General features: G+C 45.6%; 1 protein-coding gene across 14 annotated transcripts in view; it reads right to left on the reverse strand.

Annotated features, from left to right (window-relative positions):
- Positions 1-902: 902 nt before the first annotated feature.
- The window catches only part of HUWE1 (HECT, UBA and WWE domain containing E3 ubiquitin protein ligase 1), a 157,328-nt gene continuing 131,560 nt past the window's right edge, over positions 903-26,670 (reverse strand). For 11 of the 14 annotated variants that reach the window (XM_070784000.1, XM_019955614.2, XM_019955622.2 and 8 more), the window contains 31 exons: positions 26,443-26,576; positions 26,088-26,256; positions 24,560-24,788; positions 23,517-23,695; positions 23,165-23,254; positions 22,850-23,004; positions 21,705-21,750; positions 19,931-20,218; positions 18,543-18,798; positions 18,215-18,345; positions 17,533-17,747; positions 17,166-17,454; positions 16,923-17,025; positions 15,541-16,087; positions 14,266-14,866; positions 13,307-13,431; positions 13,011-13,167; positions 11,671-11,803; positions 11,201-11,403; positions 10,480-10,607; positions 9,218-9,314; positions 7,258-7,413; positions 6,614-6,859; positions 6,232-6,349; positions 5,282-5,422; positions 4,016-4,303; positions 3,793-3,898; positions 3,067-3,184; positions 2,589-2,770; positions 2,111-2,301; positions 903-1,527 (listed from right to left, as the gene is read on the reverse strand). In XM_070784000.1, the coding sequence (XP_070640101.1) occupies positions 1,425-1,527; positions 2,111-2,301; positions 2,589-2,770; positions 3,067-3,184; positions 3,793-3,898; positions 4,016-4,303; positions 5,282-5,422; positions 6,232-6,349; positions 6,614-6,859; positions 7,258-7,413; positions 9,218-9,314; positions 10,480-10,607; positions 11,201-11,403; positions 11,671-11,803; positions 13,011-13,167; positions 13,307-13,431; positions 14,266-14,866; positions 15,541-16,087; positions 16,923-17,025; positions 17,166-17,454; positions 17,533-17,747; positions 18,215-18,345; positions 18,543-18,798; positions 19,931-20,218; positions 21,705-21,750; positions 22,850-23,004; positions 23,165-23,254; positions 23,517-23,695; positions 24,560-24,788; positions 26,088-26,256; positions 26,443-26,576 (5,924 nt within the window). In that variant the 3' untranslated portion in view covers positions 903-1,424. The remainder of the gene's footprint in view (positions 1,528-2,110; positions 2,302-2,588; positions 2,771-3,066; positions 3,185-3,792; positions 3,899-4,015; positions 4,304-5,281; positions 5,423-6,231; positions 6,350-6,613; positions 6,860-7,257; positions 7,414-9,217; positions 9,315-10,479; positions 10,608-11,200; positions 11,404-11,670; positions 11,804-13,010; positions 13,168-13,306; positions 13,432-14,265; positions 14,867-15,540; positions 16,088-16,922; positions 17,026-17,165; positions 17,455-17,532; positions 17,748-18,214; positions 18,346-18,542; positions 18,799-19,930; positions 20,219-21,704; positions 21,751-22,849; positions 23,005-23,164; positions 23,255-23,516; positions 23,696-24,559; positions 24,789-26,087; positions 26,257-26,442; positions 26,577-26,670) is intronic. The other 3 variants (XM_070784001.1, XM_019955627.2, XM_019955628.2) reach the window with 3 other exon arrangements.

Raw genomic sequence — 26,670 nt, forward strand, 5'->3', positions numbered from 1 at the left:
GAGATCCCCCTTCCAACATCTTGACACAGAATGATCTGTTTCCTCCTCTTGACTAGAAGCTCAATAGGAGGGTGGAGGGTTGATTCATCTGTCCTCTCAGTAGTCAGGAGGGCCAGGAACAGGCAAGTGTGAATGCCGGAAGGAAAAAGAAAGACTAGCAGCTATTCGCATCAAGACCAAGGGATCAGGTTAAGAACACACACACTACTGCTTTCCTAGATCCACACTCTGGGACATGGTCAAGGGAAAAATTTTTAAGAAGTAGAGCCTTAGAGAATGAGAAAAACCACACAAAGCCAGTACCACTGAGTTTACTAAACTTTTATTACTTTTATCTTTGAAGGCTGGAACCATCAAAGTTCTTAGATCAACTTTAAGTGCTGGATGGAGTAAAAAAAACCCACAAGAGACTATTTGTCGATCTGTGAACAGATCTGACAAGAAAATGCAAAACAAAATCAAAAAGGATGCAAAGACTGTTCTGGGGAGCCAGTCAAATTATTTATTAAAATTTGTTAGAAGTAAACTAAAACATTAATAAATGAAATCAAAATTTTAAACTGAGCTCCAGACTTGAAACTGTTACAAAGGCTCAGGATATAGAACCTTCGGTTGGGTTGAGAGAATTCTCTTAAAACCTGCTGGTTTGTTCCCCTAGAGCAAGGCGGTGCTTTGTCCTTAGCTACAATCTCTAACACCATCACCACTCCCAAGTGTAGATGCCATTCTGAAAAAGATCCCCTCAGTTCCTGATGACCCTGAAGGAGGAGGATGCACCAGTGTGGTAACAAAAATGGCTTTCTGGAGAGTCCATTTGGATTTGTTCTCCAGCCATCTAGAATGTGTTCAAGAGGTGCTTATTTCTTTTTAAACTTGAAAAAAACTCCATTGTGAAAAGTGAGTTATGAAGAGTGCTCTTTATTTGAAACCTCCACAACACAGACGCCAATCTTGTCTCGCATTGAATCATTAGCTGTGCACATCAACACATTCCAAGCACAAATTAAGAATTGCAAACAGAACAAAAAAATATATATATATATAATTTTTTCCCCTATCCAAAGGTTTCAAGTCTCAATGCAGCAAATCCTTCTGAACACAGAATCTGAGGAGCACACTGTTCAAACAGTTGGGACAAACAGGTCCCTGTAAAGGCTACTTGCCTTTTTAACACATGGGGTGGGGGATCATGGACGGCATGGAATGGGGAGAGGAGGTGAGGAAAAGGGAGCCGGAAGAGAGGATGAGCAGCAAAGGGGGAACGGGTATGCGCTGGGGCAGCTGGGACACACACATGGTGAGTTGGTGGATCTCATTTATTGGTTTTTGACATTTCTTTCTGGTTCTTTTTTGTTTTCGGTTCCCCCTTTACCAGGTCCAACAATGGTAAAAAAAAAACCCTACAGTAGTGGGTGTGGCCCTTTTTAGGCCAGCCCAAAGCCTTCAGAGCACTCCTGGATGGCCAATAGTAGCATGTGGCGGAGCTTCTCAAAGCTCTCATAGGCAGGCAGGTCCAGCTGATTAAAACTAGGGAAAGAAGACACATCAATTCGTGATAAAAGATGATAACCAAATCCCTGTGTTCCCATGGTGCCCACCTGATTTCTGCCTGTACACTCCCAATCTTGTCCTAGCCTTGTCTGTCCTTCTCAGTCCCACTACTGGCTACCAGGCACCTAAAATATAACCTGACCCTATCACTCCTCCTTAAATACCATGGCCCAACCATGGTATAAATACCACCTCCCAAATACCATACCCCTTGAGCCTGAAAGCTCCAAGGAGGCATTCAGGGTCACTGGTCACCTTTGCTGAGTTCTGCTCCCTGCAACTTCTTGCTCTGACCATGCTGAGCCCTGGAATACACCTTGTTTTCACAGCACAATTTTCACCTGCAATGTCTCCCCAGCCCCACTGTGAATCTGGGTCAGCTTCTCATCTCAAACACCATCATCTCCACAAAAACCACCAAACTGTGAGCTACCCATAGATTCAGGGTAGCTGGGGCTAGATTTGGGTTCTTGACTACTCCTGACCATGGTAAGGGCACAGAAGTGGCAAATATGCAAGTTCAATTCAAATGCTGAAAAGAACAAACTCTTCCTCTTACCATGTGTGAGCTGAAGGCAGGCGGTCTGTGGACCTGTCATCTCGATGGATTTGAAACTTCTGAATGCCATTCATGCCTTCAAGGGCAGCAAAACCTTGCAGGGGCACCTTGGAAGTACCTGTGACAAACTGGAGGAACTTGGCACGGTCAGCTTGATCGAAAGAACGCAGTGCTCTCCAGAACCACTGGATCTATAGGAATGAACACAAGAAGACAGCATTAGGTAGAGAGCTCCTGGAAGAAAGGGGGATGGGATATGGAATGTTAGGCAAGTCCCTTCTGTGGGACAGATTTTATTTCTTCCATTCACATGATGACATCACCTGAAAACGGAAACTCCAGAAGAGTGAAGAGTTAGATTCAGGTAAGCTGAATCCCCCCCTCAAAACCCCCCTCCCCTAAGAGTACCGGTTTATTTGGTTGTCATACAAACTAACACTGCTTAAGGATACAGGGAGGGATGCCAGCATCAGCTCACCTGAATAGAGTTGGACTGGTACTTGTGATATTCAGTGTTAGATTTCAAATCGTCAATGTCGATTGTGGGCAGTCCTGATATGAGCAGCTCTAACTCCTGCTCAGTGAAGATGGAAATGAGGCGCTTTGGAATGATCTCATAGAAACCTTCTAAGAAAGCCGCCAGCTGTTTGCGGATGGCTCCTGAGGAAAGAACCAACAAGCCACGTGGTATCTGAACTTGCACAGCTGTCAGAGGTCAGAGATCCCTAATCCAGCAGGATGCTGACTGATCTGCCTACATCACGCATCACTGTTTCTAGGCCCCTGTATGAGGGTGGACGAAGGGAAATATTTTTTGGTCAGGTTTTTGCAAGGCATTTTTTATGCAAGGCATTTGTGGCTGGCATAGGGGAAAAGAAACAATGTCTGTGTAATGAGTGAGGCCTGACTTTGTCCCATATTGAACAGGTAGGGGGTCTAAGGGACATTTCCCCTACCTGTCATTCTCATCTGGCACACCAGGTGTACATATTCCTTCTTATTTTCCTCTGTTACCAAGATGTTGGCCCCATTGGGTTTGAGGTCACGAACTTCACAGACTCCAAACTCTTGGACCTAGAATACCCAAAATACCAATAATATGAATCAGGCTTGGTCTAGGATGGGACTTATATATACCTGGAAACACACCCTAAACACTGCTGTATCCTGGGCAAAGAAATGAAGCAAGGTCATTAAAAAAGTGACTTTTCTCAAGAGCTCATGAATCCCTAAATGGAAAAGGTCAAGGGTTTAGTCCTAAAACATACTGTCAATAGTAAAAGGGAAAAGGGCATGGATAATATAACGTAATAAAAAAAATCTTTATGTAAAGCAATTTTGGGGAAGCGTAACATTGAGATTTTTTTTGTTTTTCATCTATCTCTATTTGTACAGTTTTTCTACAATGAAGTACCTTTGGGAATGATGAATAGTGTACTAGAGTGTTTTTTTTTTTTTTCAAAATATAGGGGAAACTCGTATTGTTTTACAAATTCTGGTTTTTCTGTTTGTGCTGTCTCATGCAAATACTCATTGCTCTCTGACAGATCATGAGATTTTAAGACATCAAGATGCTTCCTTAGAAATATTAAGAGGTTATCCAATGTCAGTTCAAGAACAATCCCATAATGGGATTTCCTAAACTAGCTGGGGTATGAGACAGTCAGGATCTCCTGACCTACCTCAGTGCTGAAAGTGAGATCATAGCCTAGTGTGGAGACATCATTTTCCAGCAGATAAACCAGGCCCTGGTAAAAGTGGTAGTCTTCACTCTCCATATCTGTATATCTAGATAAACACAAATAGGGTCATGGATTGGGGTGGCAGAGAAGCAGCTTAGGGATGGGGCACAAGGACCAGATTTCCAGGACTGAGGACAGTCCCAGGGTTATGCCACATCCTTACCTGACAGACTTGCCCAAAATGTGTTTGTAGAAGGACCTAGTAAAGTAGCACTCCAGGAGGCGGTTGTCATACACAGCTTTGGCCACGATGCGTCCAACAAACTTGAAGTAGCTGAGGTGGTTGGGGTTGCAGTGAGAAGATGGATTGATGGTGTATGTGACCCGATCACCAGGTGAGGTACGGAACAAGGCATACATAGGGTTAAACATCTCTCGAGAGATGATCATATACCACTCCCGCAGGAGCCCTCCAGCATCCTGCCCTTCTTCTCCTTCAAATACTATATACCTGTTTAAGAGAGCAGAAACAGGGATGTGCAGAAAGCCCAGGACAAATCCAATCTTCTGCACAGCATGACCTGAGTGAGTGACTGAGTGAAGCAGTAGCTGGGGAGTGCAGAGTCAGAGGACAGTGGTAAATGCAGAATGCCAGGAGAGCCCAGAAGAGAGATGGGGATCTGGGACAGAAAAGGGCATCACTGATGGAAGAGACGTTCTGAAGTATCAGTACAGGCTCACTGATATCCCAGAAAACACTAATAGGAAAGATATAAAGACCTAATAAGGCCTTTAAACAAGGGAGGAATCATCAAGTGGTATCAAAGAGAACTGAGCTGAGTTTGATGTCTATTACGATTTGGTGGTAGAAGAGTAGGATTCAGTCTGTCTTGGAAGCTTCTCTGAATTCCTATGTGACGACATGGCTAGTAAGTCCATGCCACAAGGGGAGGGAGGAATCAAGTTCCTGAGTTCAAGAGCATCATCAAATGACTTCAGTAGGTCTGTCATCTCACTGGCTCCCATGATACATGATACTGCAAACTGCCAATCTCCTCTAGGTGGTGTCATAATCACCAGGGAGTGATTACCAATTTGGTGGGGTCTTGCAAGTGTGGTCTCCCTCAACCCAGGGTACCATTTGCTCAGCAGGCTTCCCGTTCCTAGTGTAACAATGGAGAAAAGCTCTTTGTGAAGCCATCAGGTGTACCTTTGTAAATTCCACAGACTCTCCTATCTGTATAGGAATTGTTGGGTAGCTCAGCCCAAGGGCCAGCTAGCCAACAGAAGACCAGTCTCATTGAGACTGGGCAGAGAATATGGAGGACAGCTCAGTGAGAGCTAGGATTCCTCTTAGGAATTCCTACCAGGGAGGGCAAGCACTTCTCTAAGTTCCCCTGAACATCTGGGCCCCAAGTAAGCCTTCACTACCAAGTAGGAAGGGTCAGAACCACCCCATCCTGTTTTACTCTCTGCTCTGGGTTCTTACAATCGATTCTTCATTTCTTCAGGGGATTTCCGGTGCAGCTCACGATAGGAGTCTTCAAAGACATGATCACGACGAACGTGCACAGCCATGTCTTCTTTCCGGAGTCCCTCGTCCAAACGCTCCAGCTCTTGGCGGAAATATCTTGGGAGGTAGGAAAGAAGGAAAATAAGATTGGGGTGGCAGAGCAAATTTCTGTTTGCCTGATTAGAATGAAGACCCACAGTGATGTTCCCCTCATCCTCCAGACACTTTTACCTCTGCTCTCCACCTTTTTTTTTTTCCTGGGGAAATGCCCAGTATCCTCTGGAGAAGAGAATGGCAACCCAATCCAGTATTCTTGCCTGTAGAATCCCAAGGACAAAGGAGCCTGGTGGGCTACAGTCCATGGGATTGCAAAGAGTTAGACATGACTGAGTGACTAACACTACTACTACTGGGAAAGGTAGGTCATTCACTACCAACTCTAAATTTTCCCCATGTCCATCATATAGGGGCCCACAGACATTATGGCATGGAATTTCTGCAACGAGCAGGTAATCATGTGTAGGTGCACAGAAAGGAAGAGAAGAGTAAAAAATGACAGGAGAGTTGTGGAGGCCTTCTCGACCCTTCCAAGCCTTGCTGTAAATATACTATGGCTACCTGCATCTCCTGTATTACCCCAAAGGATAGACAGGTATTTTAGAATTCATGTGGTTAAACAAAGGCTTGCATTTCTCTGATGGAAGAACAGAGACTAGGTTGAAGAGCACCAAGGGATATTTAGGTACAGTGGCACTTGGTGGCAAAGATGAGTCTCTTCCCCCTGCTTAGCACCATTCCAATCCAAGGGCTGCCACCGAGGAAAACTTCTTTCTCTGGAAACATCACCCCCGGAGGATGTTTGGCTCCTTTTTGGGAGGGGAGATACTATTTAGAAAGCACCCCCCCCAAACATCCAGGGCACATACTTGCGCTTGACATCGAAGTCGAGGACACGAATGTAGTCTACCAGGACAGCAAAAGGCCCATCAGCGAGGTGGGTGGTGGACTGCCGTAGGATCTGGTTTAACACAGTGCGATGAGTCTCTGAGGGGAGAAAGGACAGCAGGAATCAGCACATCATGGGTCACGGAAGAAGGGACGTAAGTCAATCAGTCAGCAACTCTTCCTTGTTTCAGGGAAAAAAAGTGTGGCACAAAAAGACTTCCAGACCCAGTCCCTAACTCATTAGCCTCACTTTCCAGTACACACACACACTCACCCTGCAAATCAGCTGACAACAAAATACATGAAATGACCCTGTAGAAAAATGAAGCCTTCTATATTTGGGGGCCTAAGAGTTCCCTGTACCTGCAAAACGAAGAAACTTCTGTGTGTCAGGGGGCAGGCTTGAGGAGATGTGCATAGATGAGGGCTCCCGGGAGAAGAACGGGTCAAGGGAGGAAGGAGTGGCTGGGGTTAAAGGGGCAGGGGAGAGTGGAGGTGGCTCGTCCTTGATGTGTGCCAGCTGGCTCTCACGGGTGTCCCGGACAGGAGGCTTGCTCTCCCGCTCTGTTGCATGGACCAGAAAGAAGGCCTCGACAGCAGGTTGTAGCACTGGGGGTAGGAATGATACAGGACAGTGACATTTTACTTTATACATTTTAACATATAAACCTCTTCCCCCTCAGAATCAAATTTCAGAACTACTAGATGAAAACTTGCGGGAGATACATAATGGTGCCACAGAGGAAGTCAGAGCTTCCAAAGAAAAATGGGATAGACAACCAGTTATAAAGATTCCCCTAGTCTAAAGAGTAAAAGATAAGAGCTACCAAAAGAGAAAGCAAATCTTTTTTTTTTTTTTCTGATAATGAAGTTGGGAGAAAAAATCCTCTCCTTTGAACTCTCATGGAGACCTGAGGGAGAGGAGTAATCTGGAAGGAAGAAAATTAAGCTGGCAGAAAGGGCCCCAGAATAGATCAGCAGGCCTGGGCCATCAGGCCACAACTTACCTAGCACCGCATGCTGGTCATGGGATTCCTCCAGTTCCTTTAGACACTCTCCCAGCATGTCCCACAGCTCATCCAAGTTCAGCTGCTCACTGAGCAGGGGTAACTCAGGTGGCCTCTCCTCCTTCTCCTTCTCTCCCTGTGGAGTTCCATCTGAGCCTAGACAGCACACAGAGGAGAGATTCAGGAAGCTTTTTCTTCATTCAGACCAAATGCATAGGCCATTAGAAAGACCAAATAGATTGGTCCACTGGCCACTGAGTAACATCTGAAAGCAAGCTCTAGTCCTACACTGAATGGCATTTAAACGGAATAAAATTAATACAAGAAAAAGTCTGTCTAGTTGCACTAGACACTTTTCAAGTGCTCAATAGCTATATGGAGCTAATGGCTACTGCAGGAAAATTCTACCAGATAGTGTTGGTCTCCTCATTGCCTTATCAGCTCCCAGAAGACCTATGGATTATTAAATGATCTTGTTGTTGTTGTTCAGGCATGTCCGATTCTTTGCAACCCCATGGAATGCAGCACACCAGGCATCCCTGTCCTTCACTATCTCCTGGCGTTTGCTCAATTCATGTCCATTGAGTGGATGATGAGTTGATCATCTCATCCTCTATTGCTCCCTTCTCCTCCTACCCTCAGTCCTTCCCCAGCATCAGGGTCTTTTCCAATTCAACGATCTAATATTTTTAAAAAAACCGATGTCCTATGATGACACTATCCCACAGGAATCTGTTAAAAGGGTGCCCAAAAGCATTCTATATGAAATTAACCTTGAGAAATGCTGCTAATAGTAGCATCCACTGTGTTCTAGGACTGCTTTAAGTGTTATATATACACGTTAACTCAATCCTAACTAGGAACATTAAATGAAGAAACTGAAAGAGGTCCCAGAGATAGTAAATGGGGAGACAAACACATGCTCTGTCCACACAGTATTGTCACAGTGTCTTTTAAAAAAATATTTATTCTTGGCCATTGTGAATCTTCATTGCTGTGCGGGCTTTTCTCTAGTTGTGGTGGCTGCTCTTGTTGCAGAGCACGGGCTCTAGAGTGTGAGGGCTTCAGTAATTGCAGCACCTGGGCTCTAGAGCACAGGCTCAATAATTGTGGTGTGTGGGCTTAGTTGCTCCATGGCATATGGGATCTTCCTGGATCAGGGATTGAATCCATGTCTCCTGCATTGGCAGGCAGAGTCTTTACCACTAAGCCACCAGGGAGGTACCTGTTGGTTTATTTGGCTGGTCCATGTCTTCATTGTGGCATGTGGTATCTTTTAGTTGTGGCATGAGAACTCTTAGTTGTGGCACATGGATCTTTAGTTGTGGTATATGGGATCTAGTTCCCTGATCAGGGATTGAACCTGGGTCCCCTGCATTGGGAACATGGTCTTAGCCATTGAACTACCAGGGAAGTCTCGATATCACATATTTCTACCATTATCAGAGGATATGCTCTGAGATATTTTAGCACTTTGAAATTTATTAAGCTAAAGCTCTGGGTATGGTTAATTTTGGTAAATGTTCTATATGCATTTCAAAAAGTTTATTGTTATTGGCTGTGGTGTCCTGTATATGTCAAAATTATTAATAGTTGTTCAGATCTTTTATATCCTTAGTAGGTTATTGCCCAGAGCATGTGGGATCTTCCTGCATCAGGGATTGAAGCTGTGTCCCCTGAACTGGCAGGTGGATTCTTTACCATGGAAGTATCAGGGAAGCCCCATAGTTTCATTATTACCGAAATTGCAGTGTGTGCTAGGATTCTCCAATGAGGACCAGGTGGTGATGGTTAGTGATTTTAGTTGATTGGTACGAGTCTATCAATATACAGAAACCAGGATTCACTTAAACAAACGAAAACACTGAGTTTATGTATGTTGAAAGCAGGGGATCAGGCACCCATTCCATTAAGATTGGCTCTCCCTTTTGTTGGGCTGAAAATAGAAAGAAGTACTGACCAATGGACTGAGTATCTTGAGCACTGGGAGATGGCTGGTCCACATCCATGGGTGACTCCTCCCTTCGGACAGATGCCTCTGACTGGCTTGACTCCGACTGGATAAAAGGGAGACAAAGTCACATAAAGGGTGCAACTCTGTTTTCCTCAGGGATAGGCTAGAGGCTGTCCTACAATCTCTCACATATCATTAAGCTTGGAAAGAAGCCTCCCATATCTTCCCATATGGAAAGAAGTTTCCTTAGCTCTCCAGTACAAAAGAATGGCCTTCCCACCTCCTCTGCTTATCTTCCACCCCGAGCTAGCATGCTTTTCCAAAGAGCTCCCTGGATGCCTGCCATTTGCCTCCATTCTATTCCAGGCCTGAGTCCAGTGAGGCACCAGGCTCCTGGACTTCAAGACTTCTAGGAACAGTTTGTGTGTGTGTGTGTGTGTGTGTGTGTAAAGCTTAGATGGGCAAAAGGTAGGTTTGTTCTTCGTTTATACGTTTGTGTGTGTGTGCGTGTGTGTGTATAAAACTCAGATGGGCAAAAGGTAGGTTTGCTCTGTTCCTTTTTGCTCACGAAAGAGGAAATAACAGGGGAATGAATTAATGCAATCTTTGATGGGTGGGATTGGCTTTTTAAACCAACAGGCCTCAAGATATCCTTATTTCTTGGATCTTGGGAAGGTAACTTGCATGTTATATAAGGACAGGCAAACAATGAATGCCATAGTATACATGCTAGGCTTTTCCTACAGTCACTCTATGCTGAGATCCTAACAATGAACTGGCTACCTCGGAACTGAAGGCTTCCTCCTAAAAGAGCCTGGGTGCCAAGGGAGTATGAAGAATAGAGGCAGAGACTAGGGTGGAGGGACCAGCCATTGCCAGAAAAGGCTATGTGGAAAGTGTACCAAGCTTGGGAGACTTTCAAGGGCAGGATTCCTGATATGTCTCTGATGCACTTGCATTGTTCCATAACACTGAAAAATCTTTATCCCGTATCCCCTCAGGACCTAGCCATTTAGCATTATGCAGTTTGCAAAAGCGCCACTATTGACTGGATAGCTGGGAGTGGGGTATGATGGCCAAGCTTTAAACCAAACCAAACCAATGAACAGTCAAGAAAGCACCAAGAGAAATTAACTGTTGTCCAGAAGCATTCATATAGCCAACTTAATGCAAAAGCATACAAGGTAAGGGCAATGAAATCCCACTGATGATATGGTGGGAGACGGAGGAGAGACAAATGAATGAGGGGCCACAGGCATCATGCTAACCGTTGCTGCTTGTTGCTGTCTCCGCGCCCTCTGACCCTCACGTACCATTTGTATAATGGCATCAGCCTCAGCCTCCAGCTGCCGAACAGCTGCCTGGATGCTGCTAGCTGAGCCTAAACCGGAGGAACCTGGGAGAAAGAAAAAAGAAGGTAAGATGTAACCTGTGGAAAGAGGGAATGCTCAATTTTCTGTGTCCCATCTCCTGAGCCACCACAAGCATCTTGCTGAGGTCTTTGAGCTTTACGCTCAGTTAGTCTCAGAGTGCTCACTGTCAGGCACTAAGAGCTACCATTACAGGTAAGGGCAGGGGACATGGGGCTAGGCAGACGGATGGTGGCAGGTGAGAGTTCTGTAGGACAGAGGGGAAGGATTTGGCAGGCCATAGCTGAGGTAACATGGCTACAATATTTTAGCCAGGAGTAATCAAGGAAGCAGAGAGGAGACAAACACAGTGAGTTAAATCTTGTTCATCAAAAGATCTGTCCCCAATTTCCTTGTCAGATTTCCAGTCCCTTTAATTCCCACTTGCCCTAGTGAAATTTCCTATGTAGACGGCTTGAGTGAGATACAGAATACAGCCACCAACATTTTAAGAAAGTATCATCACTTCCTTTAGAAAAGGTCAAACAGGAAGGAGACACGACATTAAGCCCTGCCCTCCTGGGTCTCTTGTTTTTCCACCACCAAACGTGCCCCTCAACTGGACACCCCAGTTCCATACCTAGCCTGCCTGTCTGCTTGGCCTTCTTGTTAGCACGGCGCGTGTCATCCCGGAGCTGGATGATGACCTGCAGTACCCTCAAGAAGAACTTCTGGGTAGATGTCTTGGATGTCAACATGGACATAGAAGGCAGCTGGAGCTCCCGGCCACCCAGAGGCCGCTTCTGAGATGCCACGATTACCACATTCTCAGCCACGTCAAACCTGGATAGTGTAGAGGTGGCTCGCATATATTGAGAGCATCAAAGCATAAACAACCAGAACAAGCAGGGCTTTCTTGTGTCAACCAGAGGGTATGGAATTTCAGAAGGAAATCACACATGTAGGAAAAATAGGGCCATGTGCATATAGGACAGAAACAAAATTGGCTCAGAGAGGAGGGAAAAAATAACAACTAGAAAATCAGGAAGAACCACTTTTCATAATGTCCCAGACCCCAACTCCACAGCCAGATGGGCAGCTGCCACCTACCTGCTCTGCATTTTGCCTTTCAGCTTGGTGGTCTGTGGCTGTTCCTCAGGCATGCCATCAGGGGAGAGGGTTTCACACTGGGCTCGCCGCTGCTGTTCCAGATTGTATTCCCGTAGCTCAGCCAGAAGAGTTCCTGGGCAGGCAGAGAAGCCAGAAAGTGTTTAGACTTTCCTACTGAAGCAGCTAAAAACAAAAACTTTTCAAGAAACCTCCCCAGGCCGTCCTCTTTGCTCAGCTGTACTGAACTTGGGACTGTACAAGAATTCTGCTCTATTCATTTTACTGTGTACTCATGGATCAGCTGCCCAAGGGCCGCTGGTTTACCTGGCCTCAAGGATTTGCTGAATCTACATGAAATGCACCTCAGTGCAGAGGGGAAAAAGTACCTCTTTTGAAGCCTGTATACCTCTCAAACTTCTGAGGTTTTTGTGGTAGTCTCGGCAAATTACTTAACCTCTTTCCCAATTTGCCTACCCATTTTAATAATGGGGGCTAATATTGCCTAAACTCACAAGGCTGCTTTGAGAATTAGGAGATAACTGTCTAGAATAGTGCCTAGGCCACTGCCTGGCCTAAGGGTGCTGAATAAACTGGTGGCAGTCAAGAGGCCTCATCCAGAAGAACTTTGTAATTCTCATGTAGCAAAGAATCCCCTAGGTCATATAGTCTAATTGACCCCCATATCAACTCAGCTCCAGAGACATTTGTGAGAAGGAGATAACTACACAAGTAGCTGAGATCTAGGGAGACCCATGAGTGGGATGGAGGTGGGAGAGAACAAAGAGAATCTCTATGCTGAAAGCAAATCTGACTCTACTCCTTGATTCATAATCACTACACCACCCCGGGTTTTAGTTTTCTTCTTGGTAAAATGCAAAAAAGACTGAACTAGATGATTTACAAGTGTTCTTAGAATTTTTATACCCTCAAAACTGCACAAAGGCAGAGGGTATTATTCTCTGAATTCCTAAGTCTGAAGGTAGTGTAGGTGCATCTCTCAGGTGGTGCACTGCCTCAGCAGGTTCATCATAGGGCCCTTATGAGTGCCCAGATTGGGAAAACAATGTTAGTCCTAAGGGTGCTCATTTTCCTTCACTAAGCAACTGCTGTGTGCCAGGGATTGGGAATATAGAGAGAAGGCCAGCCTTGCTCTCAGAGAACAACTGAACAGAGGAAAACAGATCCTGAAAACCTAGTGGTATCAGTGCTGTGATAAAAGCACGCTTGGAGGCTGTGCTACAGATGTAGAGTGGATATGATTCAGCCTGAAGGCTTCCATAAAGACGTGACACCTAAGTGGAAGGTTTCAGAAAGACAGGGTGCTTTATTCTTATTATTACCTATCTGTTTACAAAGCGTATAACCCAGATGGCGGGCTCCATTCAGTAGCAACTTCAAAACAGTGTCCCGGGTCCCAGGGTCCCCCCGAGAGAGCTGCAGTAACACATTTGCTGCATCTTCTAGGCCTTCTTCAGAACAAGAATGGGATGTCAACACCTGGGGGAAAAAGAAGGGAGATTGGGCAAGCCCCAACTTGAGAACTAAACCATTATTCACCCCAGTCAATCCTAGTATTATCCACCCCCATGGACTCTTTCTCCCCCAACCTTGGGAGGTCAGAAAAGCTTGGACTTACTTCCACAGAGAGCTGGAGCTGATTTTCAGTGAGGCCAGAGGATACCATCTTAAAGTCTGTGCTGCTGCTGCTGCCGATATCACCAACTTTAGCTGGAGATTTGCTGGCCTTAGTAGTAGTAGCAGCTTTGAGAAACAGAACACTGTAAGCCTCTGAAATTCACTTGCTACAGACTTAAAGTGGCGGAGTCAAGGAATCACTGTACTGCCCAGGGTTTCAAAATGGAAAAGTAGTGAAAATGAAGATCCACCCCCTCCCCATGGCCAAATCCAAGTGACTTGGAATGCCAAGTACTCTTATGGTACCTTCTAAAATGACAAAGAATCCCAGATATTTATCTCAACTGTTCCTCTCCCGTAAGAGGGCCCTCTGAAAGCCCCCTCCTTCAAAATCTGTTTCTTCAAATGATTCTTATCAGTCTGCTGCAAAGCTCATTCCCTTTACTTCCTGGGATGGCCTGGCTACTCGATCCTACCATGATTCACATTGTATCCTGCCTTTTTTTTTTTTTTAATCCACACTCTATTTATTTGGCTGTGCTGGGTCTTAGTTGCAACATGTGGGATCCAGTTCTGACCAGAGATTGAACCCGGGTCCCTGCATTGTGAGCCTCAAGTCTTAGCCACTGGACCACCAGGCAAGTCCATATCCTGCCTGCTCTTGAGCTAGAAAGATCGGGGTTTCTTTAAAGACAGAGACTTCCTCTCTTCTATTTTGTGCTTAGCCTAGGGGAACCCATATTCACTGGTCTTCACAGGACAGAGGGAGAGAGGGAAGGAAAGGAAAGAAGGGGGGAAGACAGAGAACTCTGACCAATGAGGGTGAGAATTAACATACTTGGCTATCATAAACACAAACCAAGTTGATTGCTGTCATTCAGGGAGGAATACCTGGATGGAGGAGTTGAGAGTGAAGTGGATGTACACATCCCACAGCTCCCAGCCCACATCCACACTTACTTGAAACAGTAGTGGTAGCAGTTGTGGGGGTAGTCACTGTGGTTGAAGCGGCTACGGCAATGGTGGATATAGCCGTGGCAGCAACCAGGGCTGGAACAGAAGTGACAGGGGTGGTTGCAGCAGGCAGAGTAGACGTGCTGGAGGTGGCACTGATAGTGGTGGTAGATGTGGTTGAAGTGGCAACAGTGGTGGAGGAAGCACTGCTGCCAGAATTAGCCTGTGCTTCCGACACTTTGTTTTCTGGGAGAGCAATTGAGATGAGAGAAAGAAGTCTGAGGAGCTTCTCAGTTAAGAGAGAGCTCCGGCGGATGACTGGGTGTGACAACATGTTCATGAGTTGCCCCAGTGGAGAAGCTTCGAGGCTGTATGGGGAGGTTTCCCCCTCACCACCAGCGCTCACTGGCACTGACTTCACGGAGTTCTTGCCTTTCCGGCTGACATTCATGTTGTCCAGTTTTACCAATAAGTCCCAGAAGTCTGTGCAAATGCCACTGCTTGTGGACTGTGAAGAGCATGGGCTGCAGGCCTTACTGCCCCTCTCCCGATCACTCTCACAGTTTGTTTCTTTGGTCCGCTGCTGTGTGAAGTGACTGGGAAACACCTGCCAGGAAAAGAAAGACAGGTTTGGTTTAGGAGGTCTACATAGAAACTATCTTCCTGACAAGGAAAGACACTGGCTCCTAGTCTCTCCACTCCTTAGGACAGCTTTGGTAACACCAGAGAGATGTAACATAAGAGTTTCATCCAACTGAAGCAGCCTAGAGAAATGAACAAAAGCTTTGTAGGGAGACAAAGGATTAGGAAACTTTTCTGAGCATTGATCTCTGTACTTAAAAAATGGTGGTGGGGGGAATACCTATACCATCGTGCAAAATTGTTGAGATTAGAGGTAATGTATTTTGCATAGTGCCTGGTACAAGGCAGGCCCTCAAAAAATGGCAGCAAAGCTTATTAAAAAGAGAACTGTATTAAGTTCTAGGTCCAGTCATCTCCGTCACTAGCCACATGACAAAGCCACTAAAGATTTCTGCATCTCAGTTTCTTCATCTGTAAAATTGACCATACAGACCACTGAAGGTTGATGAATGAATGAGACAATGCATAAAAATTGTAAAAAGAAAAAAAACCGCACAAGGTTATTTATTGGACTATTCCCAGGAACAATAGACATCTCAGAGTAAGGACTTGTGAGCTTCCTCAGAGTTCAGATTTCACTAGGTTATGGATGACACCCCTCTTTCATCCCCAGGAGTTGGGTTCCTCTAAGCTCCTCACCTTCGCCAATTGAATGAGTGTATCCAGAACATGTCTGCAGACAACAGGAGCAGCCTGGGGGTGGATATGGACAGTGGAGCCACTACTCGCATGTTTCTCAGTATGTTTGCGACCCCCTGAACGCTGGATCTGGAATATATTAGTCCTGCAGCCTAGGGCTGCATCCATGGATACTGAGAGCCAGGAAAGCTGGTTGGAACTCTTAGACTCCATCTTGTGTAGCAGGTCCAGGGGCCGGTTCTCATGGCTGCTTGACCCACAGCTCTTGCTTGACTTTTTGCCCTTTTCCTCACTTGAGGAGAGCTTGGGTGTTTCAATGCAAAGCTCACTCTCACTGCTTCGCTGCAAGATGGAAAGCAGGCTACGGATAACCCAGTGGCGGGTCTGGGCATGGTAGCAGAGATTTCTCAGTACTCGGTGAAGACGGCTAGTATTGAGTTTTGGCTCATCCACAAAAAGTAGGACCAGGAGACAAGACAGGGCTTCGTGATCCAGGAGGAGCCGTCCTCGAAGACGTAGGAGGGTGTCCACATTACTGCCAGAAGGCCTGGAACAGAGCATGGTTTCTGGGTAACACTTTGGCTAGAGCTCTGGGATCAGGTATAGCCCTAGGGGAGGGGGATGAGCTGATACATCCTAGAAGGCTTGAGAAGAGAGTGTGTCCAGTCCAAGAACTGTAGGGGCTCTTTATATAGTAATAAGAGCTGTCTCAAGTGCCTACTATGTGCCATATACTCTATAATATCTGTAACAACTTCCTCACAGGGCTGCTGTAAAGATCAGAGAACCATCCAGTTTTGAGATGATGAGCAAGAGGCTCAAACATATTAAGTACCTTGCCCTTCACCACACGACGACTGAGAAGAGAGCAGAGATTGCAGGACAGGTCTGTATTATCAACTGGTAAAATTGGACTGCCCCTAGTGCTAGAAGACAATGTTTACTTTGGCCTTCTATAGACTACCAGGATGTTGCCTGCTGAATAGGGACTGATCACTCCCTTCATGTTTTCGCATGTTAGATCTATTCTTCTTTGGCCTGGTTAAAAATGAAATCTTCTGCAGCCTAGATGCTGTAGTCTCAAGACAAGTGGCTCTTGCTATTTTCCTATTTGTATGGGAGGCAGGTGGCTTCCTTTGCTGTAATCACAGCTACAACCTGGTGCCTGCCTGCCTTACTTTGTGCTTATGGTCTACGGCAGCTACACAACCCAAAATTGTGGCTTTTTTCAAGGGAGAGTTCAAAAATCTGGCTTCCTCATTCATTCAAGTAAATACCCTAGAGAGGTCATCCAGCCTCTCCACCTAAAAATAAAGGGAGCTGGACTACTAGTAGACATGAAAGGTGGTATGGCAAGGAGAGAAAAGACAGGCAAAAGGTACCTATTATGGCTGCTGCTACCCCCCATCTGGAAGGTGCCACCTCTTTGCACAGCAAGGCGAGTGTATTGGACCCCACGGTTGCCACTCAGGCGACTGGTGAAGGCTGGAAGGAAAGAAAAAGGAAACTGAAATTGGGGAGGGGACATGTGCTGAGCTAGGCCCAGGTAATACAAAGGGGAACAAAGAGTTTCATGTGGCCAAAGCTAGACATTACAGAGCCCTCCCACATGCTTCCCTCTGTACCTGGGCTTCGGAGAATGGCAGAGAGTGCAGAGGTGCTGCTGTGCCCAAAAAGTCGCTCATGCATGAGCTGCCTCTGCCGGGCTTCTTGCTCTCGCCTCAGGGCTTGAGCTTCAGCTGCAATGTCAGGTGGCATCACGGCCAACACACTGTCCTCCATGTCCTCTAGGACACTACGGCGCAGGTCTGAGGGCAGAGTCTGGATGAAGGTCACAGGGTCCATGGGGGTGTCTGAGCTGGCATTTTGTGCTAGTTCCCGTCGCTGTTGCTCAGCTCTCTGCTGTGCCAGTACCTACAGAGCAGAAGAAGTCAATGGGGCATATCACGGCCAGGCAGTCTGGCCCACCAGCCCCCTACCTGCCTCACATACTTCCTCCTGGATGGCTGGAGGCAGAGCAGCCAGGAACTCAGGGCTCACTTCGGTGACACCAGGATTCCCCACCACTGCAGGAGCTGAGTTATTTGTTGAAGGGGCAGTTCGTGTTGGTGGACGAATGCCCAGCTGGTTCTGTAGGACTTCTCGGCGAATGTCATCAGGCAGAGCGGCCAGAAAAGAGGGGTCCACACCTTCGGGGAGACTAATACCTGAGGGGAGACACAAGATGTGAAGGGACTCTCACTTCTACTGATTGAAGGAAATCCGTGGCCTTGCATGAGCTTTCTGTCCTCATTTTATGCCAAGGACACAGGACATACAGATGTTATGTGCCAAGTCTTGTGTGTGTGTGCTCTCAATTAACCTTCATCAAAACCCCACCATGTAGCTATCATCACCCTTTCAGTATCAATGAGGATCAGGGAAGTTAAGCAATGGCTCCAGGTCCTGTAAGTAGGAGGTGGCAGAGAGGGGATTTGAGCTAAGATCAGTTTGACTCCAAAGGCCTGGGCTCATTCCATTGTGTAGCATCAGCATCCCCTTACTGCAGGTCCTCCTCCTACACATATGCCGCCCTTTATCTGGATGGAACCGTTTGACTGGTGGGCATTTCCACACCAAGGGCTACTAGAAGCCTCAACAATCCCAAGATGGTCTGAGCACACATGGAGCTCACCTGCAAGAGGATCTTCTTCTTCACTGCTTGTTGAAGGCAATGGCTCTTCCAGGATTCCCCGGGAATCTGCTCCAGAAATGGCCACCGCGGAATCTCTGGTGGAAGAACTCTCAGAGGATGCAGGGGGAGAGCTGAAGGAAATCATTTTCAGGTTGTTCTCTGAACCATATTTTCCAACTTATAAAATACTCCTACAGTACCCCTTTTCTCATAGAAGCCAAGTTGATTTCCCCAGTGTTCAAAGCATGGGCATTAGTTACTAAATATGAATGTGGCTTGAAATACCTGCCAACACATCCTTCCCTCCTCTCACTCACACAGTGCTTACCTGTCCTCAGGGGGCTGGGTAGGTTCCCCTGACCCATCACCCCTGCCTTGTACTTCTGTCACAACTGGTGGGGCATCCCCAGGAGTGGAGCTGCCTGCTGTGGGCTGCTCAGAACTGCCAGTTGCTGGGGCGTCACCCACAGCCTCCTCCAGGGTACAGGAAGCCAGGCTGCTAGTATCCATGGGAGAGCCTTCCAGTTGACTGCTGACAGCTGTCAGAGCATCAGAATCTTCAGCTCTCTCTGGGGAAAGAGAGGCTAGGAGGAAGTCACATGGAGAGGTTAGATCTCTGCTTCGGGGGGCGGGGCGGGGGCTGAATTAAGAAGCAGCCAGATCAGACTTCTTACTTGTTTAACCTCACTTCAGACGCTGGCCTGATGCTCCCCTCTCAATCTCATTTGCTTTAAAGAACTTAGCTCAAACACTTTCTATCATTTGTTGAACATTTATGATATTCCAAGCATGCCTGTGAGACATCTTCTCAGGCATCCCAGATAAGGGATCTTGTCACTTTCAGATTCCCTACAGGCATCATTTGCACAAGCACTTTGGTTCTGCTTATCTAAACAAGCAAGGGTCCTTAAAGGCAAAAACCCCTACACCTAAAGGTTTCTCTAAAGTAAGTCATATGCAGTACAGTAAAGAGCATAGACAGCAACAGGTTTGTTTACCCTGTTGGAACATTGCTGAGAAGAATTTTGAGGCCCCATTTCAAACCAGTGGGAAATAGTGCCATGAAATAAATGGTGTTGGCCAGGATGGGAGAGCTGTTTGTTTTATGTATGGTCACGTGCTTGCCAGACCTAGAAACGCTGAAGAAAAGCAAGCTTCAGAGTTACACAGATCTGGATTTTAATCACAGCTTAACCACTTACTGAGTGACCTTGGGCTAATTGTTTCACTCTTGAGTTTCAGTTTATTCATGGAGATAACAACCTTCTACTTCTTTTTAAAGAAGTTAATCCTCACATGATAGCCAGGAACAGAGCAATCACCTCAAACTGTTGGTGTCAATAAGGCACTCAGATGTATATATAATCACTTGAGGACACAGAGAAGAAACCTCAGCTCTAGCTAAAAAGGTAATGTACAATTTGTTTTTGTTTGGTCTCTAAGTAGTATCCAACTCTTTGAGACCCCATGGACTGCAGCGTGCCAGGCTCCTCTGTCCTTCACTATCTCTCAGAGGTTGCTCAAACTCATGTCCATTGAGTTGGTGACGCTATCTAACCATCCCATCCTCTGCCGCCCCCTTATGAGACCTAATTATGAGGACTTGAACTTCTACTTTAGAAATTCTCTAAAATAAGAGAGTAAAGAGAAACTACAAAGATATCCATTCTTCCCTCATGTTTTACCCCTACCCTCAAACCCTGAAATTCTACTTACTTATAGTGGGAGCTGGAGATAGCTCCATCTGAGTTGTTTCTGCTTCTCCACTTGGCCTTGTGGGACCCAATTCCTCTGGCTCTACAGGCATCAATAGCTGTGTAGAGCTCCCACCTTCTCCAATTGGGGACTGCAGCTCTTGAGGAATCTCTCCCAAGGCTGGTGGGGTTGGGAGTGTTGGTTGCTGTTGGGAGGGCTGCAGAGTGACAAGGGTCTCCCTGGGCTCAGATGTAGCTACATCAGTTGAAGATGGGGTTGCTGGGTAGCTGTCAGGCATAGGAGTCCCATCTTTCTCGGAAAGAATGACAGTAAGGTTGTTAAAGGGCAATCAGTCAAGGACAGGGGGAGCCACTCAAATCAGCACATGTGGCATGACAGTGATGCAGCATTCCCCTTAACCACCAATTGCTCCCAGGAATAGCACCTGGCTGGTCTGGTATCTCGGGATGAGGGCTAAGGCACAGTGCCATTAGTGCCAAGAACCAAAGATCTGAGTCTTTGCAGACCCTAAGAATTAAATCCTTTCTGTGCCCTGGGTGGAGGGGGAGAGTTCAAGTCACTTTATAATATTTGCCTCACACTACATATCACCTGTCCCCTTCCACCTCCTTTTTCTTGCAGTCCTAATTATCCAAGTAGCATCTACAACTCTGATGGAAGCAACAGTGTTAAGACTAAATGTGAATGTGCTACACACCAGGGAAAGTAGTAAGTTGTATAGTTATCTTCAAATTGGGGCCTAAAATCCCTACCCCACAACAATACAACTTACTACCTCACCCCAGCATGAGCAGAGTCCTCTAGCAACAGCAGCAGGCAAAGGGCCATTTTACCTGATGACAGACCCTTTCAATGACCTTCTGCCAGATTCAGGGCACCAGGACTCCTACCCTCTTTCACTGCTTTAAAAAATATTGTGTAGGCTTTAGTACAATCATTTCCCAACTCAAGTGCCGAAGGAGACAGAAAGTATAGGGTAGCAGAAGTAAGTTCTGAGGAAATAGGGGTAGGGGAGACATATAATACCACATAGACCAGTTATTAGAATCACAGTCACAAAATAGCTACATTAGGCACATTAGAAGGAGGAATCAAAAGTATTTAGTAGTAATACCATTTAGCCCACAGAGCTACCCTCCCCCAAAGCAGACTGCCCAAGGCAACATTCCTAGACTTTTAGATTCCACAGACCCATGAAATTTATATAAAAACAAAAAATAAAAAGAGACTAACACAGGGTTACCAACTTTTAATTTAACCAAGTAAGAAAAAAAATCCATTAATATCATTTAATAAAAATATTGTGATACCAAAGAAGTAGGAAATACATAATCTCTGTAATTTATAACAGTTCTTTAAATTGAACGCATTCAGCTTTCTGAAAAAGTCATTAAAGCTCCCTTATTCTGTTAACTTCCACCAAGGACTAGCATTTAGGAACCACTGTCAGGCGTTCTCATGAAGCACCATACCACAATGGTCACTAAAAGGGACAGGACACACAGCCTCACTACACATGCCAGAATGCAGTACAGCATAATCAGAATGAGAACCTGTAAACAGAGTACGTGGAAGGGGAAGTGCACCACCGTGGGAAAGACAGTAGACTGTATAGTTATCTCCAAGATGGGGTATGACCCTAAAACTATACAATCTACTACCTCATCCCACAGAGCACCAGTGTTCATCTTCAGTCTACTTGGGCCAGCTACTTGGGTCAGGAAAAAGAATCAACCAATAATTAGCAAGAAGGAAAAATGGGAAGGAAAGTTACCTGAGAGGTTCTGTTCAGTGGAGTCATTTGTCTTAGATGCAGCACACTGCAAAGAAAGGGACAGACCAATGTGGGACTTTGCAAGCACATGAGATAGAGGTCAACTCTAATAGTCGCCATCTCCCACATATGACCTGGATGGAGGATAAGCACTGTAGCATGAAAACAGACCTCGAATTTCTCTAATATAAACTCATGTTTGAGATGGCTTGGGGATAAGGGGGAAACTGTCAGGGAGCTGACTAAACAATGAGAGGAAAGGATAATAAAAACCACGTTGGAGCTGGGCTTGGGCACAGGACATGATCTGAACACACATTGTTGAGACCAGCAAGAATTTCATCTATCTATAGTTCCCTTCTTTGGGCTTATTTTACACTCCAGGTTTTTCAATCATTCACCATACCTGCTTATTTCCCAAACCTTTTAATGTGTTTGAAGCAATGCTACTGTTTATTAAAAGGTCAAAGTTCTCTACAAAGGTATCAGTTAGATCAAGTTTGTTACCATAATTGAACATTTCAATATCCTTTTAAGTCTGATATTCTGACTGTTGAGTGAGGTATAATAAAATCTTTCACTCAAGTTTTTCTATTTTCTTATATTTCTATCAGCATTTACTTTATATATTTGAAAGTTATACTATTCAAGGCTCCAAAATTTTCAGAAAAACCAAAATCATGTTAGAGATTTCATTTATTGAGCCCTAGAAAATGCCATGTGGTGAAGGGGTTCAAGATAAAACATTTTCTCTGATTTGAAGCCTAAGCCCAACTTGTTCAAATGTTGGAATGGAATCCTATCAATACGGTTTCCCTGACGCTTGCAAAGGCAATCCACTGAAATGGAATTGAAACATTAAAAGCATGGGCTTAGTCAAGGTCATTCATTCTTCTTGTCTAACCGTAAGTCACTGAAAGTAGAGACTATACAGTGTAACTGCTATGTTAGGAGCTCTGGCTTTGGTTTTTCCCCTAGAAGCCATATGTGTGTACAGTGAATTTGGAGTGGATTATTTCTCAGGTTCAATGTGAATGTCTTAGAATCTTTAATGACTCTTGGGGCCAGCCACATGTATGCTGAAACTGCAGGAAAGTTAAAGCAGACATAGCCAAAGATGAATCCTCCCAGCTCATGGGAATCACCTGTGCACTCTGATCCCTGTTCTCCTTATCTTCTTTGCCTTTGTCGGTTATCTTTGTTTCTTCCTCAGCTAGTTGTTTCCTCCTTTTCTCCCTCCTTTCTTCCAGCTCCTCATCCCTCAGGAATTCCAGATGATTGACAATGGGCACTTTAACAACTGGACCAAAGAAGCAAAAGATGAGAGGTTGCTCAGGGGAGGTAGGGAGAAAGCCAAAAGGCAGAGCTTGTGGTCACAGAAAACGAGGAAAACAATTTTCCATGCAGTGTCTCAGCCCTTGAAGATTCACTACTGCCCTTATCACCAAGCTGCTACACACCTGAAACACAGTCATGCATGCTCTCAGCATCAAGAACTTTGCATTCCTCTGTCCAGCGAGTCAGGGCTGTAGGGATACTGGATAGGGTCCCTGTAGAGAAACCAAGGAGAGTGAGACCTTAGCCTTGTCATGCATCAACTGATCCAAAAATTGCAGCATTTCCCTAACAGGACCCAATGTCTACCATAAGGTTTGGCACATCACAGGTACTAATGTCTTTGGCTAAATCACCGAGTTGTTCTGGTTCCTGTAAAATGGGGTTTCTCCAAGCAGGGTGGATACTATTCTGTGTTTCCTCAGCACGGAAAAAGAACCAGACAAACGTTACCCTTTTTCCACCACATAAACTTGCCTGCTTGGCTGGTAGCTGTGCTCTGATCATGGAAAAAGTCATCCAGTAGTTCATCATCAGACCGGGCGATGATGTGGACGTCATCGTTGCCCACTAGGAGGCGGGCTCGGCCTCGGCTTTGTAGGGGAAGGCTGCTGCTCAGCTGAAGGATGTCAGCAGCAGCAGAGGGACCAAGCAACCTGTAGGGTGATGGTGGGGTGTCATGGTCACTGTATATCCATAGGGGCCCTGCAACCTGTTATTGTGAGATCCTTTCTGTATCCTCTAGGAAATGCATAACATTATTATGGACCTGATCACATTGCATGTAAGTCTTACTTTTCTAACTACTCGATCAGTCTGCCAACTTTTTTTTGGTTGAAATTGCATATTACTCCATAGTTCCTGGAACAGAGTGAGCATCACTGATATCAGGCACTGTGTTAGGGTAGGGCTCCCCAGGTGGCGCTAGTGGTAAGGAACCTGTCTGCCAGTGCAGGAGACTTAAGAGATGTGGGTTCAATCCCTGGGTCAGGAAGATCCCCTGGAAGAGGGCATGGCAACCCACTCCAGTGTTCTTGCCTAGAGAATCCCATGGACAGAGGAGCCTGGTGGGCTATAGTCCATAGGGTCACACAGAGCAGACATGACTGAAGCGACTTAGCACGGTATGGCACAGCATGGGTTAGGGTATAATATCTCTCTTGTACACCCATTACTATTGTACATTGACCATTATGACATCTATACTTCTTCCTTTCATCTCTAAAAATTGTTTCTCCCTAGTGCGAGAAACAAAGCCCAAGGGCAGGGATCCTCTCCTGACTGTATCTTAGCAAAAGTTTAAGCTTATCATGTGAGATGCTTAATGACTGCTGAATCTATGCACAGGACACTTAAGCAAAAGAATATGTTATACAATTTGGTATTTCCCCAAAGGCTGCACATATAATCCACAAAGCAACAGGGCAAATACATTATTTGTTCTGTCACAAGAACATTATCCTGTCAGATCAAAACAATGCTAAAGCTCAGTGAGCCCAATAATCTTCCTTGTAACTCACCTCTGGAGTATAAGAGGAGGATTGGGCTGGCGATTCCCAGGGTAGTGAACGTGAATGGTATGGCCTGTGTTGGCTGTCAGCTGTCTCAGGGTCCTTTGACTGCGCCCAATGCCCTGGGTGAGACGTGTTGTAGAGGAGCCACTGCCCAGTGTCAGGGAACTGTGATCTGCATGGCGTACCATCAGTGGGTGGGTGGTAGGGATATTTCCTGGGGATGGGGGGATGTCTGCTGCAAGGACAATATGCAAAGGGATCAGTGCCAAAAAGAAATTTCTCCATGGTTGTTCAGGCAGAACCATGTCTCCTGGGCCTTACTTCCTCACACGGAAACCTGAGCTTTGTCCTTTCTCCCTCATTCCCATACCTCTTCTAGGATCACTGATACTACCATGGTTTATGCTGCCATCTCTCACCTAGATACTGCAACAGTCTCCTAAGTAGTACCTTATCCCAATCCATTCTTGACACTAAGCCACAGTGATGCTTGTTGGAACCTCAGAAACATGCTGTTCTCTCCGCCTTGACAACACCTCTCCCCACTTTTCACCTGTTTTGTTGTTCTTGGCCTAGAAATTACTTCTGATTCTACAGATGGGCCTTTACTCTGTGCTTTCTTACCATATTGCAATGTAATGCCGGCTTACTCATAATTCTTAATAGACCATAAGCTTCTATGAGGGAAAAGGACTCTCTTCTTTTTTATTGCTATATCCCTAGTACCTAAAACACAGTAGGCACTCCTCACATATTTGTTCAATTTGCTGAATGGACAAAGGCTCAACTTATAAGAAAGACTGATGGAAATCACAAAAATGCAAAGAAAACCACAGAATAGAAAGTATCTTGAAAATTATGTAATCCACCCCATTTTTTCCACATTTTTCATTTACAGGTGACAAACTGAGGCTCAAAGAGGTAAGAGACTACTTGGCCAAGACAACAGACCAGAACAGTTCAGTGTTTTCTGCTATATTGTGCTTGTGATTTGGGAGTAAAGACCTGCCTTCTCAAGACAGTTTAAGAACTTGATGCTAAAAGGGAACTTTGATGTTGATGGGGGAGGAGGGAGGGAAGAGATTCACTCTCTCCTCTGAAAAGATGCATCCTTGACGAACAGAGTGAATGTGTTCAAAATCTACTCCCCTATGCCAAGCTCAAAGGTGTCCATCCAAACTCTCAAGATCCAGTGTTACAGACATAAGGATTAGTTATTGCCCTATCACTGTAGTGTGCACATGAGTGCCTGATGCAGTCAGCCTTGGTCTTTCTTTTTTTTGTTAATTCAAGCAATTCATCAAGTTGTTCAGGCTCTAAACTGGCTGCCATTTTACTGAGGTGGCGAGAACAAAAGCAGCCTCTCATAATTTCTTCTTCTAGGTATACACTTATTGAGAGAGATTGATTCAGATATCCCTTGCCCCAGGAAATCAGCTAAGAAAAGAAGTGCTTTCTGTATCAGATTGAGAGCTGCTCTGGTTCAGGGTATAAGAATCAAGAGATAAAACCCAGCTGAGCCCCTGTATCTTACTAGCACTGGAGAACATGTTGTCAAACTCAATGATGAGATCATCCTCCCGGTCAAAGCGCTCAAATCGGACCAAGGGAGAAGCGTTCATATCAGGGTAATCCTCATCCAATTCCATTTCAGAGCCATCGTCGTCATCGTCTTCATCTCCCTCTTCACCTTCATCATCCTCCTTAAGGGGAAAATAGGAGATGGAGAATTGCTGGAGGTAAGGATTTCTGAAGTCTGGTGTCATGGCCACATTTGCACATGAGGGAGGGAGGTGCTGAGGCTAGCAACCCGGACTGTTGGTTTTCTCCAGCTCTGTGTTCCCATGGAAGAGGTTGTCTGAACCAACCCAAACACAGTCCCCCCTCACCTGATCATCTTCCTCATCTTCCTCCTCCTCCTCCTCTTCATCCTGACTATCATCCTCATCCTCGTTACTGCCACTGCTGTCCTCTTCCTGAGTGTGCTCCTCCTCATCCTCAGGGTCCAGGATATTCATGGAATCTAAAACAAAGGGAGCACATTGGAGGACTATACTGAGTAGCTAGAAAACAGGCTACTGTGCAGGCCAGCAGATTGAGTGGGAAGGTGATGGGGT

This window comes from Bos indicus, chromosome X (genome assembly GCF_029378745.1).
Source record: "Bos indicus isolate NIAB-ARS_2022 breed Sahiwal x Tharparkar chromosome X, NIAB-ARS_B.indTharparkar_mat_pri_1.0, whole genome shotgun sequence".
In the NCBI taxonomy this organism is placed as follows: Eukaryota; Metazoa; Chordata; class Mammalia; order Artiodactyla; family Bovidae; genus Bos; species Bos indicus.